Source organism: Mangifera indica, chromosome 11 (assembly GCF_011075055.1).
Source record: "Mangifera indica cultivar Alphonso chromosome 11, CATAS_Mindica_2.1, whole genome shotgun sequence".
Taxonomy (NCBI): domain Eukaryota; kingdom Viridiplantae; phylum Streptophyta; class Magnoliopsida; order Sapindales; family Anacardiaceae; genus Mangifera; species Mangifera indica.
Window position 1 is genome coordinate 7,460,174 of NC_058147.1, and position 18,561 is coordinate 7,478,734.

Consider the following 18,561-nt stretch of genomic DNA (forward strand, 5'->3'; position numbering starts at 1 on the left):
CAAGAATTTTATAAAAAGAAATTAATAGATTTTATTATAAAATTTGACAAATAGGCGGCTGATTAGCGTTTCAAAATGGTGGCAATTTAATTTCATCAAACCTTGGAGGGAAATACTCATTTCACCTTTTTTTCTTTTTTTTTAATAGAATTAAAAAAAAAGATGAACATGTCATTAGTCAAGAGATCTGTGTCTCAATTAATCATTAGAGACAAGAAGGGCCAATTTGTAATTATCTGTTTATACATAAATGCGTCAAACATTTGTACTGCACTTATGCGCTCATTTTTTTTAATAAAAATATAGAAAACTTTCTTTCTTGTAGAGTCATTCTTAGTGGTCTAAGGCAGTTGTTTTTGTTTCATTTTTTGCTTTATCTGCCATTCATCGTTGGATCCTATCCTATCAACAAATTAGATATTTGAAAACTACTGACATCAAATTTTATCTCATTTGGTACTTTTGTGTTTCTCGTCTGAGCCCTAACGTGACATCAAAAAGAAGAAAATGGGAGGAGGCAGGGCAGAAGTCAAAGATTTCTCGTGAGGGGAACTTGGAGAAGCAAAAAGACGCCGCCGAGGGTAAACTTTCAGTCTGGTCAATCTGATTCTACTATCTCTCTGTTTTTCTCCATAACACTGATGCTGCTAACTATCAAATTGGAATCACAGAAAGAGATTGAATAGGGTTAGAAAAGATTCAGAGAACAACAGAAGAACAGAAGGCATAGAATTGCAACTGAGTAACTGCCCCTCAAATTTTCCGACTTGCACAATTGCTGAATTAACTTTTCCAAAACGCAACGCATGACTGATGTAAACGACGACGCATTACTCTATTATTTACAACACAAACGAGACCGTATAATTTAGCTATACAATTCCTATTGTACTAAACGACGCCGTGCTATTAATATTCATTTGCCGAAACGGCTTCTTCCATTGCCAACGACGACAGCTTCTGGGTTTCATCCATCAATCACCAGAATTGCGAGATCTTCAAACATCTTTGCGCCAGAAATCCCATTCTTCTTTGTTCAATTCACATCAAACACGTTTCAATTGTTATATTAATTAAACTCTTTTTTTAATTTATCTTATTATTGTGATAAGTTTTTGGATTGTTGTTAAGCAGGTTGAGTTTACGGCAGAAGATGAATTGATGGAGATTATGCCTAATATGAGAATGGATTCTCTCAATTTCATCTGTGTATTTTCTAATTTTCCCCTTCTTTGTGAAATCGAAGCTTTTATGTTATTCTTAAGTTTAGTTTATGATAAATTTTAATGGTTGAGTTGTTTCAAATGGCAGGATTATTTTGGTCCCTTCTTCTGTCAAATATCCGTTAAAGTGCTGGAGTGGCACACCGTGGCTTTGAAGAAGAGAGGAAAACGCACAATTCGGCCTCCTCAGTGGATCCCCGTCGGTGTGTATTAATGTGTTAGTTTTTATGCTTAATTTTTGAATGTAATCTTTGTTTATTAATATAAAGTTGCTAGCTACTTGTTAATCATTATTTAAAGTCAGTCTTAAAAGTGAGAAATAAAAAATGCACTTAGATTCAATTTTTCTCTAATTTCTTATAATATTTGCTATATCGTGTAGAAAATTTAACCCAGGATTTGGAGGCAGAACGAGAAGATCAAGGGACATTTCAGGTTGTACCATTCCTTTACATATAGAGATATCCAGACTTCTTTTTTGACCAGTAAACATTAATGCATTTATTTTTTAATTTTAGTGTAAAATCATCTATTATATTAAACAATGTTGATTTCAATTGTGAGTGCATGTGAAGACATGAAATATATGTGGTTTATGGTTAGTTTCAAAATATTGAAAAATTTTCACACTAAAACCATATATGTGAAATATATATGGTTAGTGTTTCTTTACTGTGTGAGTGGATTGAAAGTAAATGATAGTTAGAAGATTGGCAGTAAAAGTTTTGGCATAACAGGAAACTTGAGCGTCATTTTTCCTGTACTAGGAAGTTGGAATTTTCAAACTTGTCTTGTCCATGTCTCTGGCTTATGCTGGACCTTGCCGCTGCTTGCTTTATTATCTTATTTTATGTTGTTTCACTAAAATGTGTTTCCCCATCAAAATGGGGCATCGCCCGTGCATACAATGCACTAATCGCCTCCACTAAAATTTCAATTTAATTTACCACACTAAGTACTTTGGTCATTTACAAGATTTGCAATTCAAACAAGATGTTCGTTACACGTTGTTAGCGATTGAGATTAAATTTTATTGGTTTGTATGCCATATGAATAATTTTTGGTACTCTGTATGATTTTATTTGTTGGCAGCACATTAATTTGTAGGTGTAAAAGTATAAACATCATTGTGCTTAAAAATGTGGGGGAAATTATACATGTTCAAATTTGGTGAGTGCAGTAACAGTTTTGACACATTAACTTAGTATATTCGTATGTTTGAATATTGTACAGTAACAGTCTTGGTAAATTAAGTATTGTGTAACTTCCAATTTGAATAATTCTAATAATTGCATTTTGTTTTCGATAGAATTGAAGGATTATAAGGTTTAGTTATGGTCAATTTTTTATTTGTTTGAATTAGATTTGATAATTAGTCTTCAAGTTCCATGATTTGTAAAATGTTCACTAATTCTGTGAAAAGGCTTTGGGAAAAAAATCTTTTATTGCTGAGTTGTTGTTATTCTAATTTTGATGAATTCTATTCTTTTCAGTTGTCTAAGACATTAATTTAGGCAATAAAATTACTTTGAAGACTGAATCACTAGTAGTTAAGGGTTTAAACAAATCAGTTTAGATTATTTTTAAATATCACTATTAATTTGTTTCTTCAATAGAATTTAAGGATACTTATCTTCTTTTTTAATCAAATTGGGATGTTGTTTTAAAATAATTCTTTAGTACTTGTCTATGATTGATGATTATTGTTATATTTATCAGAATTGGACAGTTTTGATCATTCTAGTAAATGTGTATATATGTTTCTAGTAAAAATGTTCTACTTTGGACATTAAAGTATTGTGCACTATTTTTTTTCTATTTATTCTCTGGTAATTCTTTTCTTCATGCAATCTAAAGCTCATGTACTTTGACAGTAATGTCAAGTCACAACTATTAATACTACTGTTTTATGTCACGACTGGTGGCATCTAATTTCTTCATAATTCCTCAAGTTTTCATCATCTTTTGATACCTCCCCTGATACTAAAACCTTTGAAAATTGGTGCTAGTAATTGAGTGGTTCAGATTGTACACTGCGGCATTCTATGGAACTTGGAGATTAGCAATTAGAGTTTCAATATTTTTTATGTCAAGCCTGCAAACGAGGAGGATCTAACTGGTAAACATCCTGATATCTTGATATTCAGGGTATTATTGAAAAAATTTTCAGTGTCCTTTTTTAGTGGATTCTGATATGATGAAATATGCTTTCTTGCACTTACATTTTTCATGGAAGCTTTTGAATCTTCTCATGTTCTCACCCTGCACCTTTTCATGTCTGTCTCTTTTCGGTGCATATATTTGGATATTTCCACATTGTTCCTTACCTTTATTGTAAATATTCTGGGGACTAAATTGGCTATTGATGGTGTTTGTGGAGGAAACTGAGTTGATTAGGCTAGTTGGTTTTTGCTAGGCCTGAATGCTCTGGTTTCCACTTTACTAACCAACTTTGTTTTCTGACATTTCTCATAGATTCCTGACCAATTTGCTATTCCTCTCCCCCGGTTTTTGGTTTGCTTGTTTTATTATTTGTTTTTAAGTTTTATCATTTTGTTTACTGATGTCTTGCTGAAACCTTAAACCCATTTTCATTTGTTCTTGCAGAAGTGATAACATCTGCAAAATCCCACCCTACTCATTGTAATTTGTTAGCATTTAGCAGTTTAAAAGGCTCAAGACAGCTTATTGATTTGTGACAGTCAGCTTTTGTGTTTTTGATACGAACCTTAGGAGAATCACACTTCAAAAACTAGTTATTGAGATGAGAGAGTCCAAAACTATATAAACCCCACATTAGTTGTCCATATTTTCCAATGCGGGATCCAAGTTTCATACCTTGCACTTAGGATCCTAACAGTTTTTCATGCTAAATTATAAGTGTTTCTGTTGGTTTTGTTCTTTTAATATCTTTTGTGGTAGAACGAATAAAAAAGGTGGATATATCATTGGCTTGGACACATTTACTTTTGGAAGATAGGGAAAAGTATCTGTTCAGTTATGTTATTGGATAGAAATTTGCTTCCAGTTTCCTCTAATATCCTTTGTACACAGGTTCAAGGAACAGGAGGCACCTGATTCTTGATTATTTTTCACAAAGATAATTGCTTCAATCTCAAATATTAAATTTGCAATGGATGGAATATCAGGAATGGAATAGAATGTTTACTGATTGGTTTAAATTTAAAGTGAATTGATTTTTCATTATATTTATGATGCCTAAACAAGCATATATTAAAATTTTAATATTTTATTTTGTAATTGTAGGTTGCAGTAATCATAAAATAGTAGAGGAATTGATCTTTTTGTCATGTGGTATTTAAACTGCTCATGTCATATGTTATTTTCATTTAGGATTATTGAATTGATTTGCTATTAGTACTTTTATGCATTTTTTATCTGATTATAGGAATTGATTTGTGAGTGATTGATGACATACATTAGTGTTTTAATGCTCCAATGAGATTAAATTTGATAAATTTTGGATGCTCTCTTTCGCTAAACTGTGTTATATTTCTTGTCCTCATGAAATGTTTCTACTCATCTGATGATTATTGTTTAAGTAGGTTAATATGGTAAGTTTTCGACTCGTAAAATTGACCTAAGTAAACAACAAGAAATCATTAAATAATTGCTTTTGTTGTACCGCCCTGCTTGCATTTTGTCTCTATTATTTATTTTAATAAACAGTAAAGTGAGTTCTATAGATTGACATTATGGCAGTGAATTGAGAAGGATTTTGTCAAATACTATTAAGGACTTGTGACATTTCATGAAAATATTTGGTTGTTTGGTAGGAATTTTTTTTCATAATTATTAATTTGGTAGAATTGACATTATAGTTGATTCGATTTATTTTAGTTTCCTTTACTTTGTTTGATAATTAGTTTGTGAGAAAAATATATGTTTGAATGTGTATATATATGTGTATGTTTTGCACATTTTAATATTATCATCTCTCTTCACAATTTGTAAGTATATGAAGATACAAGTGAATCATAAAACATTTGATTGTACGTGATACAAAGATTCTTATATTGTAACAGCTCTTAAGTTTAGATTATAGGAAAAGATTACCATAATAGGAAATTTATAGTTTTTTTCATATTTTATATAATTGTAGATCATATGAAGACTTTGAAATAATTATTATTAGAATATAATCAATGTCAATAATTATATTTTGAGAATCAAAATTTTATTATCAATATTGTTATAATGACGATGATATTTATTGTTGATATTATGTTGAGAGACCGATAAATATTGTTATGATAACAGAGATATTTATCATTGATATTATGTGTAATAATTAATAAATATTACTATAATAACGAAAATATTCATTGTTAATATTATATATAGTGACAAATAAATATTGTTATAACAATAGAGATATTCATTATTGAGAACTTGTCTTCCCATCGTTAATATTTTAAGCGACAGAAACAATAACGATGAATGACGACGAGAATTTTTTCGATCGTTAAAACTTATTAACGATAGTAAATAAATTTTTAACGATTATTTTTTTTATAATCTTTTTTTTTGTAGTGATTGCTATAATGACGAGAATATTCATCATTGATATTATATTTAGTAACTAGTAAATATTACTATAATGATAGGAATATTTATCATTGTTATTATTTTTAATGATCAAATACATTATTTTAGCGATGAAAATATTCATTATTGTTATTATTTTTATTGATGTGACTTACATCTCTCGTTATATATATTAACGATAAAATTTTTTCCCCGTTATTAATGCTTTTAACAGCAAAGTTTATAACGACGATTAACGATAGGATTTTTTGTGTCACTAAAGATTTTTAATAAATATTTTCCCTGGTAGTAAATGCCATTGTTTTGTAGTGTTTGTAGGTTAATTCATGATCTTAAAATGACTATAAGCACAACAAAAATAATTTTAAAAGTTTAAAACTAGAACATTCCATCATGAGTATGACAAGATCGATTTATAGATATCATATTATGCATCTTGTATATTAAAAACTACTATAGGGGTTTAGTAGAACTTACTCCAGTTGGTAGTTCCTTCGTCTTTGGGGCATTCATTTTAAAATAAGATTGATAAAACAATATGTTTGCAGTATCCACACGAAACACATATCACGTTAAAGGTGATCAATGAACCTTTGAGTTTGTTAAGATCTATAGAGGATGAAATAATATGAGTGTTTGTGAAAATTCAAGAAAATGTTAAAAGGTCTCAATATGATACTTTTATATAGAAAATGATGAACAACCATTCGGTAGTCATGAACGACCATTCACATGAATCATATCATATCAAAATATTAACTCATATCTACGATATTTTAGATCTTTGGGATACATAATAAAATTATTAAATAAAGCTAACTCGAGATAATGAACATCTGTTCACTCATCATGCATGACCGTTCACATGACCTAACATTATCCAATATTTAAACATTCTTTATGTAAATTGAATAAAAGCAATTCCTCAATATTCTACTCTAGCGCATCCATTTTTGGGTTATTTAAGTTTGACCTTTTAAAAAGAAAAACTCATACTTTAGTCTAACTATCCCATGAAACTCATAACTATCATCTCAGATTTTAGGCATGATTCACTTTGTTCGACCCAAGTCCTCTACATATCATGATGTACCTTTTTTGTGTATGACCTATGGACTTTTCATCATGTTAATAATGAACATATTTGTAATGAATCTACACTTCGTAAGTCATCCATACACAAACTAAGATTGATATATAACAAAACATTATGACCACCAAAATGACAATGTCAACGATAGATATATACAATGTGATTTTTTCCTAAACTGATGTTTCTTTGAGGTTGAGATAATAATTTAGTGTCTACATCAAGAAACTCTTGATATGTATTAACTAATGTTTGTACCCATGATTGAACAATATTAGATTAAACAACAATTCAATCCTATTATGGCCACATAAATTGACTATTCATTGATACCTGTTAATAGACCTAACAGAAATACCTACTCTTATACCCTAGAGTAATAAATCATATATTGATCCAACATAACCTTCATACAATTTTCAATATAGTCAATCACCACTATTTTAATAATCTTTTCTTAATGATGGTGTTGGATTGGTTTCAAATCATATAAGTTGTTGTACAAAATGGTCTAATGATTCAAATTGAAGGATCACATATACTATCATTTGGTAGAGGATGTGTTCCATAAACAATAGGTTGACCACCCATATAAAATCCTCTTAGCTGATTAGATCTGACGAACACATCTACTCAATGTACACCCATGTGTTATACTAGATCATCAAGCAAACCATCTTGTTACATAAGACTTATCATCGTTTTTCAATAGGATCATTCAATGCTATGATAATCCTAACCGTACTACGTTTTTCCATTGTCAAGTTAATATTAGGACTATGAACATTACTAACTATAATGGACAATATATGTGAACATAGGATACTCATCTAATTTACTTTAAGTACAAAACAACCTGATTAAGAGAATTTTATTTTATTAACAAAAATATGATTACAATTACCAATACATAGATATGATAATTGGTTTTAGAGCACTTAATTTAACATTCGTAATATTCAAATGACATCTTTTCAAGTTGCTTTCCTAGAAGAGGTAGATGCAATTTTCTACCATAAAAATGATCTTCAATTTGCATCTTCCTAAATGTGTAATCTATTTCCAAACTCAAATATCAGTAATTTTTTCAGGATTTAATCTAAATCCCTATTAAGGTAAAAATATAACAAACAAGAGACTAAACATAACCCCCATACACAAGCACAAGGTTTATAGTGGTTCACTCGACGTAAGACAACCATGTCCATTTTTCTGAAAAAACTACTGGAGGCTCTAGCAAGCCTCACAAATTGGTTCACTCTATGCCTCTCTTTAGTGATTCTCACTCTCTAATTGTAACATTTTCTTCTATTGTATTCCATTTTTAACTCTAGAATTTAACTTTTTTTGTACTTAATATATGAAATACTATTCCTAATATTACTTATAATTCTTATCTTAATAAGACTCTTACTTAAATTACTAAAAAAAATTATATTTTTATTCTTAATTATATTTTTTAAATAAAAAATTAAACATAAAAAATATTGGATGATAGAGGTAAGAGCAATAATTTTAGACTAATAGAGGGTAAAGAAATTTTACTACTAATTGCATGAATTTTTCTTTTTTTAGTGATAAATCATATTTTAAGTCAAATCATCTTATATATTTTATCTATTATTGTTGCTATATTGATAAAAACTACAAATGAGGTTACTTGGTTATGTACATAAGATAATGAAATATGATAGAGGATAACTATGAACTATGGTTCTTCACATAGTGGTCTTGGATCATGTTTGAAAACTATTGATTGATGTAACTCCATAATTGGATAGTCTATATGCAAAAGATTGTAATAAATTATAAAATGAATATCGTTTTTGTATAAAATGAATGTAAGTAGTCTAACAAGGTAGATGACCACGAAACATCAACTTTGCAAATTTGTCAAGGTTTTTGGCAATGATGGACCCAAAGATATAGTATAAAGGGGTCAAAATTGAATTAAAGTAATAATATAAGGGGTTAATTATGAAATGATGAAATCTAATAAGGGTTCATGTAAAATTTTAGAGATTATTTTGATATTTTAAATATATCAAACTAGTAATTTTTCAAAACTAAAAGCATATTAAAATACTCATTTTTTGTATAAAGAAGGCAATGCAAAATTTTCAAACTCAAAAAGGGTTAGGTGACCATCCTTGACCCCTCATGGGTCCACCTGTAGTGTTTGGTGCAAGTTTTCATCAAGTCATACAGTGATAGACCGTCAAACCAAAGTCATAAAGAATCACCTCTTTTTTATCATGAATAGTCATATCTTTTTATCATAAAAAGTCATATCTTTATATTAAATAATAGAATTTCGGTATCGAAAATCTTGTATTTATTTATTTTATCAAATAAATACTGTTATACTCGATAAAATAAAATCTTAATGTTATATGAGCCATAAAAATTCTTGTAGGTTATGTTTTAAAAGGCCTAAATGAAAATTATACCAAAAATAGAACCTTATTGAATAAAAATCTAACAATGATGTAATTCAAACTTACAGTGTCTATCAACCACAATTCAAGTATCAACAAAGGTGACTGAAACCCAACTTTACTTTGTTATCAAACAATTACAATGTTCTACTATTATTTTTCAGTTGCATGCATCATCATACCAATCTACCAATTACGCATCCATCATGATATGTAATGCGAGAGACCTATCCAAATATGTAGTAGTTGCTTTTTAATTTTCTTGGCTTAGGTTTTTGTTGTAGGGAACAATATAAGGGCTTTAGGTAAGTGGTTTCCTTACCATCCGAGATACACTCATAACTTTTTGTAAATCATTGATTAACTGCTCTATCAAACTCATTTGATCTTTTACCCCATTGATATAAGCATTGATATACAATTGCACCATGACAATGAGCCTATGAAACAGTCGCTCTTGGCTCACCAACATCTGCTACATTGATGTAAAAATAATATATACAATTGATTCTTCAAACACTAAATCACTTGATATGGTAGGCATTCATTGTTCTCATGTCCATACAATGGAGATGAAGATAATATATAAGTGGTTATGAATCGTTTGGGTGGGAGATCAATTTCATCATACTTGTTATATTAGTAAAAGTTACCCCTTTTTACCCACCTCTTAACAAGAAATGTTTACAATTACCTCTAACTATACCAAATCAATTCTAAACAAAACAATTTTACACGATTGGCATATTTTCATGTCAAGTGTTTGTTTTATTAGTAAAATAAAGTACCCTATGTTTTGATATAATTATAATTGACCTTTTATTTCACCTCTTCTCGACGTGAAATGTTTATAATTGCCTACCCTAACATGTAAAATTAGTTCAAAATTTATTCAGTTGGTATATTTATGTGCTATGTGAAAAATTACAAATAACCCTTAAATCTTTAAATTCTTGCACTTACACCCTCCAAATAAAGCTAAATCAATTCATACCTAATTATTTATCCCCTTGACATAAAATTATGCCAATTGGGTAACTTACACCAAGTGACAAAATGTGTCAGTATTTTAACAATATTTCCCAAATCAATTAGAAAGTAATTCAGTTTCACGCAAATAAGTTTCAACTATCTTCAATCTCAAGCATATTCACAACTCAATCATCAAAACAATAATCATATTCAAACCTAAAGCCAAAAACCATGGCTATGGTACAAAACCTTCAAATCACATAATATTTTTGTAAAACAATAATTTACCTACAAATATGTATACTTTAAAACTGAAACAATAAACGCTAACATTTTTTCCCATACTTTGAATGAACATCAAGCCAAATTTGAGCGAAGAACAACAAAAAACATGAATGGTGCCTAAGAAGATTGATTACCTATGAAGATCGACAATGAACAAGAAGTAAGATAAAGAAGAAAGTCAAGAGAATAGGAGAAAAGTACAAATACTGATGGCGACAAAGGAGTGTTGTTGGTTGGTATTTTGTTGAAAACATAGTCAGAATATTGAAGTGAATGCGTGAAGATGCTAGACAATTTGTGAAAATCCGCATTACATCTGGGAGCATTTTAGTCCAATTCTAATATGATGGTTATATCAGTATAAAATATGAAGTTGTGATTATATATGTATCCACCACTCAAATTTTGATTAATTTATTTAATTTCTCCATTAAAAAAAAAAACTATAATGTCATGCTACTTCAAAAAGCCTGTGCTTAATAATCTCAAAATTTAAAAAAAAAAAAAATTGCAATCAAATTTCATCCTAAGATTTTCAAACATGCATAAACTATGAGATACTTTGATGTTAAAAGTAAAAGCTATGTTATACCCATCATTTAGATGATTCGTTTGAATTACGACAAGGGCATGAAATATTATATTCGTATGAACATGACTCAACCCTTATACCATTGATTTCGAAGTCTTTATCATCATCATGTTCATCATTAATATGGCATAGTCAAGAAAAAATTAAATTGTAAATCTCTCAAAGGCACAGTGCATGTTGATAAGAGAGACTTTTATTTTTATGAATTTAATTGTGTTCAAACTCATAATAATGTTGGATTAATCCTCAGCTCTAATGGCATGTTGAGTAAATAAAAGAATAAATAAATAATTATATTGGGTAAAATCAAAGTCTGGTTACAATTAAATTAGATCACAAGTGTCAAACATTAGACCCTTTGCTTTTACCCAATATTAACATCTGATCATCTTCTACTGGGCGCAACTGTGGTTGATGCAACAGAGTACCTAAATCACCGCGACCGGCCAACAAACAGCAGAGACTGAGGGAGATAAGGCAAAGAGCAACGCACAGGAGAGAAGAGAGTAAAAGAGAGTAGACAGATGAGGATTGAAAGAAGAGACATTGTGAGGTTTAGGAAAATAGTCATTCTCTACAAAGTTAACTTTAAGAAGAGCAAATAAAAAATAGTTTTAATTAATTATTTCAACCATTGCCCTTTAAACAAAATCTTGATTTAACACTGGACTCAGAAAATAACAAGCCGAAAAGCAGAAATCCTGGGTGTGCAACATTGATGGTGAGAAGAGAAGTCAAAATTTATGACTTTTGAGCTGAAATCCACTTCCACTACACGCCCTGTCTTCTTATCAAATTACCTTGAACTTCTACAGAAGTCAAGCTTTTCAACGCATCAAGAATAAAGGATATATCTGTACTCATCTTTTTTACCCTCCTGAATTCTGCAACATTGGATATAGCAACCCACCCTTGGCCATCCATCAGTGAGATCAAGTATGGGTCATCACGAAGATTTTCATCGCTGAAGTAGTATTCGATTTGCTTCCTGACGCTATCCTTCAAAGCTGCGGGTGGCATAGTGGCAGCTGGATTCATATGTGGAGCCAAATATGGAGACACATAGTTCAGAGCCTGTGTAGGAAAGCCTGGAACAAGTGCATATCCACAACCCAGATCCCCAACATAAAATCCTTGATAAATCCTGCCGACAGTATCAACAGCATCAACGAGGGGAACATGAACAAAAGGTTGCACAGGTGTAGGATGTGCACAGTAAGGCTGCTGGTTAGCGACAGAATGAAGTTGAGATTGATAGGGAAAAGGAATGGGCATATCTAAATTACGTTGAGCCATGGGGAACAAAACACAAATTAAGAATGTAGTACAGAAAGGAAAGCCAAAAGAATTGTGTAACAAATGATTGAATTGGAAGGCTGAAGAGTGTAATGATTTTATAATGGTTCAATCCTAATCCTCTAGTGACTCTGGTTTCGTATAACTAATTTTAAAGGAATTCCTTTTTCCTAAATGGAGACTAATTATTATTCTCTGGAAAAATCCTGGAAATAAAAAAGAAAGATGTCTGACAATGAAAACAAGTTTTTCAATTTAGCGGTTACGGGTAAGATATATATATTTTTTTGTGTATGTGTATATATATATAGTGGTGATGAAAAATGAAGATATAAACCAAAATTTATGATCTAACAACTAACAGCTATGGAAAAAATGAAAAGTTTAACTATGTAGCCATTTTTTTATTATAAAGAAAGAGCTGATTAATTGTATCAGTTATGTGATTATATGATGAAGAAATCAATAATGATAATCAGTTGTGACTATTAAATTCAAATACTACGCTAAGTGAATAAACCATTTATCTAGATACTAAGTAATTAGATGAATTAGAAATTCTAATAGCACAATGATTACGAATTAGCCTAATCCCTCTTCAAACTTAACTTTCCAATTTCTAATAGCTGTTTGTGTCCTACATTACCTTTAGGTTCTTCTTCAAAGATCTTCTGCATTGTGTTCTCTTTCCGTCATTTTTTTCTCTTGAAAAATGTAAAAAGGAACTGTTCGATTTAAGTTAATAGTAAAATGTTGAATCTCAGCCAAGTGAAAGAACTTTTGTGATGCATTATTCTCCTATCCACAAGATGATGGGGGACTAAGGAATTCAATTCGTGAAAGGAAAACAAGGCCGAAGCATGGACAGAAAAGATGCCAAAGGATAATCCCAGGCAAGAGGGAGGTTAGGTAAAAGACAGTTTACAAGAATGGTATGACTGCAAGTTATCAGTATAAACTGGTGCGGTCTACTGATGGTGCTCTTAATTCCTTACCACATGAGGAGGAAGATAAGAGCATGAAGGCTAACTCCCAGCCACTTCCACTAGAAATGGCTTCTTCTCTTAAGGCTTCTTGCCAGTAGTGATAAAGACCTTGCTTATCTATCTTGAGAAAGAGGGCAGATAGAAAGATAACTAGATCAATGTCTTCCGTCTTCGTCTGCGAGGTGAATAAAGAGAAGATTAATAAAAGACTATGGAAAGAGAGTGATCGGATAGAAAATGTTAAAAACATGAAAGGAACAACTCAAACGCTAGAGAATGGCGTGACACATGACATGAAAGCTTATGATGATGTGGCAACTTATTTGGCGACATGACATGATGATATGGGCATGTAAGATGATGTGGAGCCATATAGGAAGCCTAATAAATGTCAAATAATGATTCTTAGTTGAGTAGAGTTTAATTTAAATCATGTTTTCTTGTGAAGTTTGGTTTAAATTTACTTTCTTGGTCTAAAATAGTTAAGTGAGTCTTTAATTAATATTAAAATCCTATGTTAATTTAGGGAATAAAAAGCTTTAGGATTATTTGTTAAGAAAAGCTTAATTTTAATTAGGAGTCTATTAAATTTATTTCCTAGGTCTAAAGTTTCCTAAAATTTGGAATTAGTTAATATTCTTAATTCTAGTTAAACCATTGTCCTATTTTAATAATTTTTATATTATAGTAGAATTATGATTTCTATTTTAATTAGAAGAGTCGATAGCCTATATAAAAAGCTTAAGTCTTCGTAGTCAATCAATTATCAGATTATTAATAAAATTCAGTTTGAGTTTTTTTAGAATTATTTTACAAATTACATTAAATTCTTGTTTATCTTTTTACGTTCGTTAAACAATATCAATCCTGAACATCCTTATGAACGATATTATAATCTTATTACCACTTATTCTGCATCACAAGATGTCTCTATGAGAAACATTACTTCAAGAGAACATGTCTAAGCAGCTACGACCAACAACCATTTACAATATCAATGACTTCATACATTTTTTATCCACTATACATCAAGGAACACAAATAGACCATTTATTTTGTGATAATGATTGAGAAGACTTTTGTTTAATAGTAAATTTACACAATATCATTGAAAGGATTTTTATATTGATCACTTCTTACTTACAAAACATTTAATTAAAAGAAATGAGTAAGTGATAATCACTTGACAATTAGTTCCTTTCCATACTTACCATTTACATCCTTAACATATGAACTTAGTCATCTATAGCACATTTAGAGACTCAAAACTTTGATGACATAGAATGTAATAGATGAAAAACATTATTAATCAAACAATGTTGATTTCTCTCACTTAATTTTTTAACTTAATGATAGATAAAAAGAACTTCAGTTTTTCAATTTATAAGTTGTTGTTGTTAGTGTGTTGCGTTTAAGTGTAAATGTAAAAGATAGAGAGAGAATCAACTCCTATTTATATATAGAGTTAATTGTGATTTCCTATCAAAAGTCACATGTTTAAAAAGACTCATCCATTTTCATCATAAAGAGTTACATCTTTTTATTGTAAAGTGTCTTCTCTTTTCATTATAAGAGTCATCTATTTTCATTATAAAGAGTTATATTTTTTTATTATAAAAAGTCTTCTCTTTTTATCATACGAGCCATATATTTACATTATTTACATTAGTGAATAAAGTTTATGTATTAAAAATCTTATTAAATATTAATTATTTTATCAAATAAATACAATTATATTCAATAAAATAAATTTTTAATGTCATGTAAATGATAAATCTTACATTCCTTGGCCATCCATCAGTGAGATCAAGTACGGGTCATCACAAAGATTTTCATCACTGAAGTAGTATTCGATTTGCTTCCTGATGCTATCCTTCAAAGCTGCGGGTGGCATAGTAGCGGCTGGATTCATATATGGAGACACATAATTAATAGCCTGCCTGGAGCAAGCGTATATCAACAACCCAGATCTCCAACATAAAATCCTTGATCAATCCTGCCGACAGTGTCAACCGCATCACCGAGGGGAACATGAACAAAAGGTTGCACAAGTGTAGGATGTGCACTGTAAGGCTGCTGGCAAGCGGCAGAATGAAGTTGTCTTTGCTTACCATTCATTTGTCTTTGCATCTTATTGGAAGAAATGTGTTGCGGACTAAACAATTTCATTCGTTGGTGGCGGCAGGAAGGAGAAAATTGAAGAGTTGTGGTTCGGTTGAATCATGACACGGTGCCGTATGAGTCGGTTCTTAATGGAAAACAATTGTGGAACGGTGTCGTTTATATTGTCTTGATACGGTGTCGTCTAACTGAGCGCGGGTGTTATGTTTTTAAAAACTGCGGAATAATTGAATAGAATAGTTTTTGGCGCAGAACTCATGAACCAAATTCTCTCCTTCTTCATTCTGTAATTCATCTTTTCTTTTCTAGATTCATCTGTTAATCATCTTTCCAAAAGCAACTCCCTGCATCAAAATGCAAGTGCTTTAGGTAATAAAGTTTTAGTGCATTGCGTTGCTCACAAAGTGTTTGATAAAATTCCTACATAGTAATATTAGAATTTTTAAAACAAAGTCTAAGTGCATTATGATGATGATGATGCTCATTTTGAGTTACTGCTTTTGTGGAACAAAGTCTTACACACTTAGGAATAACGGACGTTTGATGTGCGATTTTCAATAAAAACTGCGTAATTTGTAATCTGTTCATAATTGTCATGAAAGGAAAAAATATATATGCTTGGATGTCTGGTAGGCGTTTTTGTATAATAATAAACTCAATTAACTTTTAATATACTTGTGCACTAGACATCATGGATGATCCATTTCATCTAACAAGAATCTAATAGGTGGATCATTTGGATCCTGTAAGCAAAATCACACCAGTTCAAAATTAGCACTTGACTCACGGGTAGGCCTATTTCATGTCAGTTGATTCAATTAATTCAAGGGAGAAACTTCACTCATTGTGTCCACTTTCGGGAGACACTTTCAGGTGCTGCTGCCGGTGGACTTGGATCCTTGGACTTTCTTGGAAACAATCAACTAGTATGAATATTCATGTATTATCTAAGTGTTGTTTCTTCACTATTTGTTTTATTTATTTGATTCTATTGAAGCACCACGTCGCAGTGACAGAATGTGTTGAGTTCAATTTCCTTTCAATTATGGTCCTGTAGTTAACATGTGTGGGCTACATTCCATTTAATAAGATTCTGTTGATGTGTTGTAGGATTAGCAGTGTTGAAGTTAATGTAATGGGTCATGCTTATCATAAGAAAATGAACCATGACATAATCCACTCAGAAATACATGTTTTTATGAATATGTGATAATTATTCTAATTCATATATCTTTTAAGTAGTTGTTGATCGATGTGCTCAGAAAGTTTGGGTTATGGTTGGATTTCGCAATATTTTCTGCTTATGTTGAAGAATTACTTGATTAAGTCTTGATATGCTTAATTGATTGTTGAAACTTTTTCCTGCCACTGACTAATTGTTTTCTGTAACTTTATTAGCATTTTAGTTTCAAGCTTTGTATTGAATTCTGCAATCAAATCCACAGATTTTAGAGGTCCATAATTTTTTCTTTTTCGTCTTTTGCTTTGAATCAGTTAATTTTAGTTAATCTTGACCTTTGATTGGAGTTAAGACTGCTATTTCTGTGTTACAGCCTATGCTTCAGGAGCTTCGAAAGCAAAACCCACAGCTTTTAAGATTAATTCAATTACACCAGGCAGAATTCCTTCAGTTAATAAATGAAGCTACTGATGGCTCCGAAGGGTGAGTAATCTATTGGGCATATGTATATTAGGTTTATTTTTATTGACGGAGAATCTATAATAAAGTTCTAGAAGCACTTTAGATAATAATATATAATAGGAATGGAATATTTCATTAATTTTTTTCTCAAAGTGTCCTCTATATTTTCTCTGCTTTCCTCAATTTCCATCCACTGTCCCTTTCTTTGCTTTGTGATCTCGATTATCACAGATAGAAAATTAAGGGGAGATAATATAGAAGGAAAAAAAAAGGGGTAAGATGAGAGTGGAGAGGCATAGCATGAAGAGATAATTGATATTGAATATTCAAAACACATGAAGACCTTACATACCCAAACAGACAATACAATCTTAAGTATCCCCAACATAATAAACTTTCATTAGAAGTACTAAAATCTGCCTATAATGTGAAATGAAATATTTAAATTTCTTGAGCAATTTAAAATAACTACAAAAGCTTGATTGTAGGTTATCCATATGTTATAGGAAAATAAAAAATAAGACTTATCTTTCATCTGTAGCAGCTGGTATGATTCCCAAAATTGTCACATAATGAGTATTATCTTGATGTAATGCACCTTTTATTTTCGATTCTTGGGGGATTTTTTTTCCAAAAAGTATCTATGCCAGAAATCTTTTGATGTGTGTTAGATACCAGATATTTTTTAGACTTAAATGCCTGAAAATTCAATGTGTTTTACTGGTGCTATGAAATATAATGGACACAGGAAGTCTGAAATTCTACTTGTTCCATATATTCTCTATTGTGTTGATACTGGAGTAATACTGCACAACTAGTCATGCATACAAACTGACTTTGCTTTGTTATATGTTATGCTGTGTTATCCATTAAAATTTGTTAAATTTATATAATTCTAGATTTCACTAATTCATTTTAATATAACATAAGCTTTTACAGTTGTTAAATGTAGTGTTATTTGTTTAATGGTTTGAGTCCTTGAACTAAAATTTTAGTCGTATATAATTTCTCGGGTAATTAGCTTATGGTCTTGTTTCAAGAAACTTTTTTCACCTTATTTCTACAAACCATTTATTAGAGATACTTCCATTGGTGTGACATGATTTGATCTATTTTTGCTTGCTTTACTTTGTTTGATATTTAGTTTGTGGGATTAAAATAAAAGATATGTTTGAATATATATATTTTCACAGAACCACCCATTGATGAACCTTGAGTCTCGAGATCCAATGTACAAATTTGAGAGGGAGATTCATAAGGTATTCCTAATGTTTTGTTGTATGATGTTTCATTCATTTCTTATAAACTGATATAAATTCTGTACTTTTAGGTTGTATTTATCAAAAC

The 18,561-nt window shown here is 30.6% G+C and overlaps 1 protein-coding gene and 1 long non-coding RNA gene across 6 annotated transcripts; both read left to right on the forward strand.

Moving 5' to 3' along the window:
* The first annotated feature begins 278 nt into the window (after positions 1–278).
* On the forward strand, positions 279–4,427 carry LOC123229889 (DNA replication complex GINS protein PSF2-like). Of its 5 annotated transcripts, none has more exons than XM_044655912.1 (6): positions 285–815; positions 1,135–1,209; positions 1,312–1,426; positions 1,606–1,658; positions 3,233–3,342; positions 4,278–4,427. In XM_044655912.1, the coding sequence occupies exons 1-5, from the start codon at positions 807–809 to the stop codon at positions 3,233–3,235; spliced, it is 255 nt and encodes an 84-aa protein (XP_044511847.1). In that variant the 5' UTR covers positions 285–806; the 3' UTR covers positions 3,236–3,342; positions 4,278–4,427. The 5 variants fall into 5 exon arrangements, with proteins under 5 accessions (XP_044511843.1, XP_044511842.1, XP_044511847.1 ...); XM_044655910.1 differs by having other exon boundaries at positions 3,831–4,355; XM_044655908.1 differs by lacking the exons at positions 1,606–1,658; positions 3,233–3,342 and having other exon boundaries at positions 279–581; positions 672–815; positions 3,831–4,400.
* An 11,392-nt stretch (positions 4,428–15,819) lies between these two features.
* On the forward strand, positions 15,820–17,332 carry LOC123229895. Its single transcript, XR_006504980.1, has 4 exons — positions 15,820–15,941; positions 16,446–16,498; positions 16,971–17,026; positions 17,126–17,332. It is a non-coding gene; the product is annotated as an uncharacterized LOC123229895 (long non-coding RNA).
* Positions 17,333–18,561: the final 1,229 nt, after the last annotated feature.

Bases quoted from the DNA above. Each gene is read 5' to 3' on its own strand.
- LOC123229889 (XM_044655907.1), top strand. The intron at 1,210-1,311 runs GTATTTTCTAAT...TTCAAATGGCAG, and splicing joins ATTCTCTCAATTTCATCTGT to GATTATTTTGGTCCCTTCTT. The intron at 1,427-3,830 runs GTGTGTATTAAT...TTGTTCTTGCAG, and splicing joins TCCTCAGTGGATCCCCGTCG to AAGTGATAACATCTGCAAAA.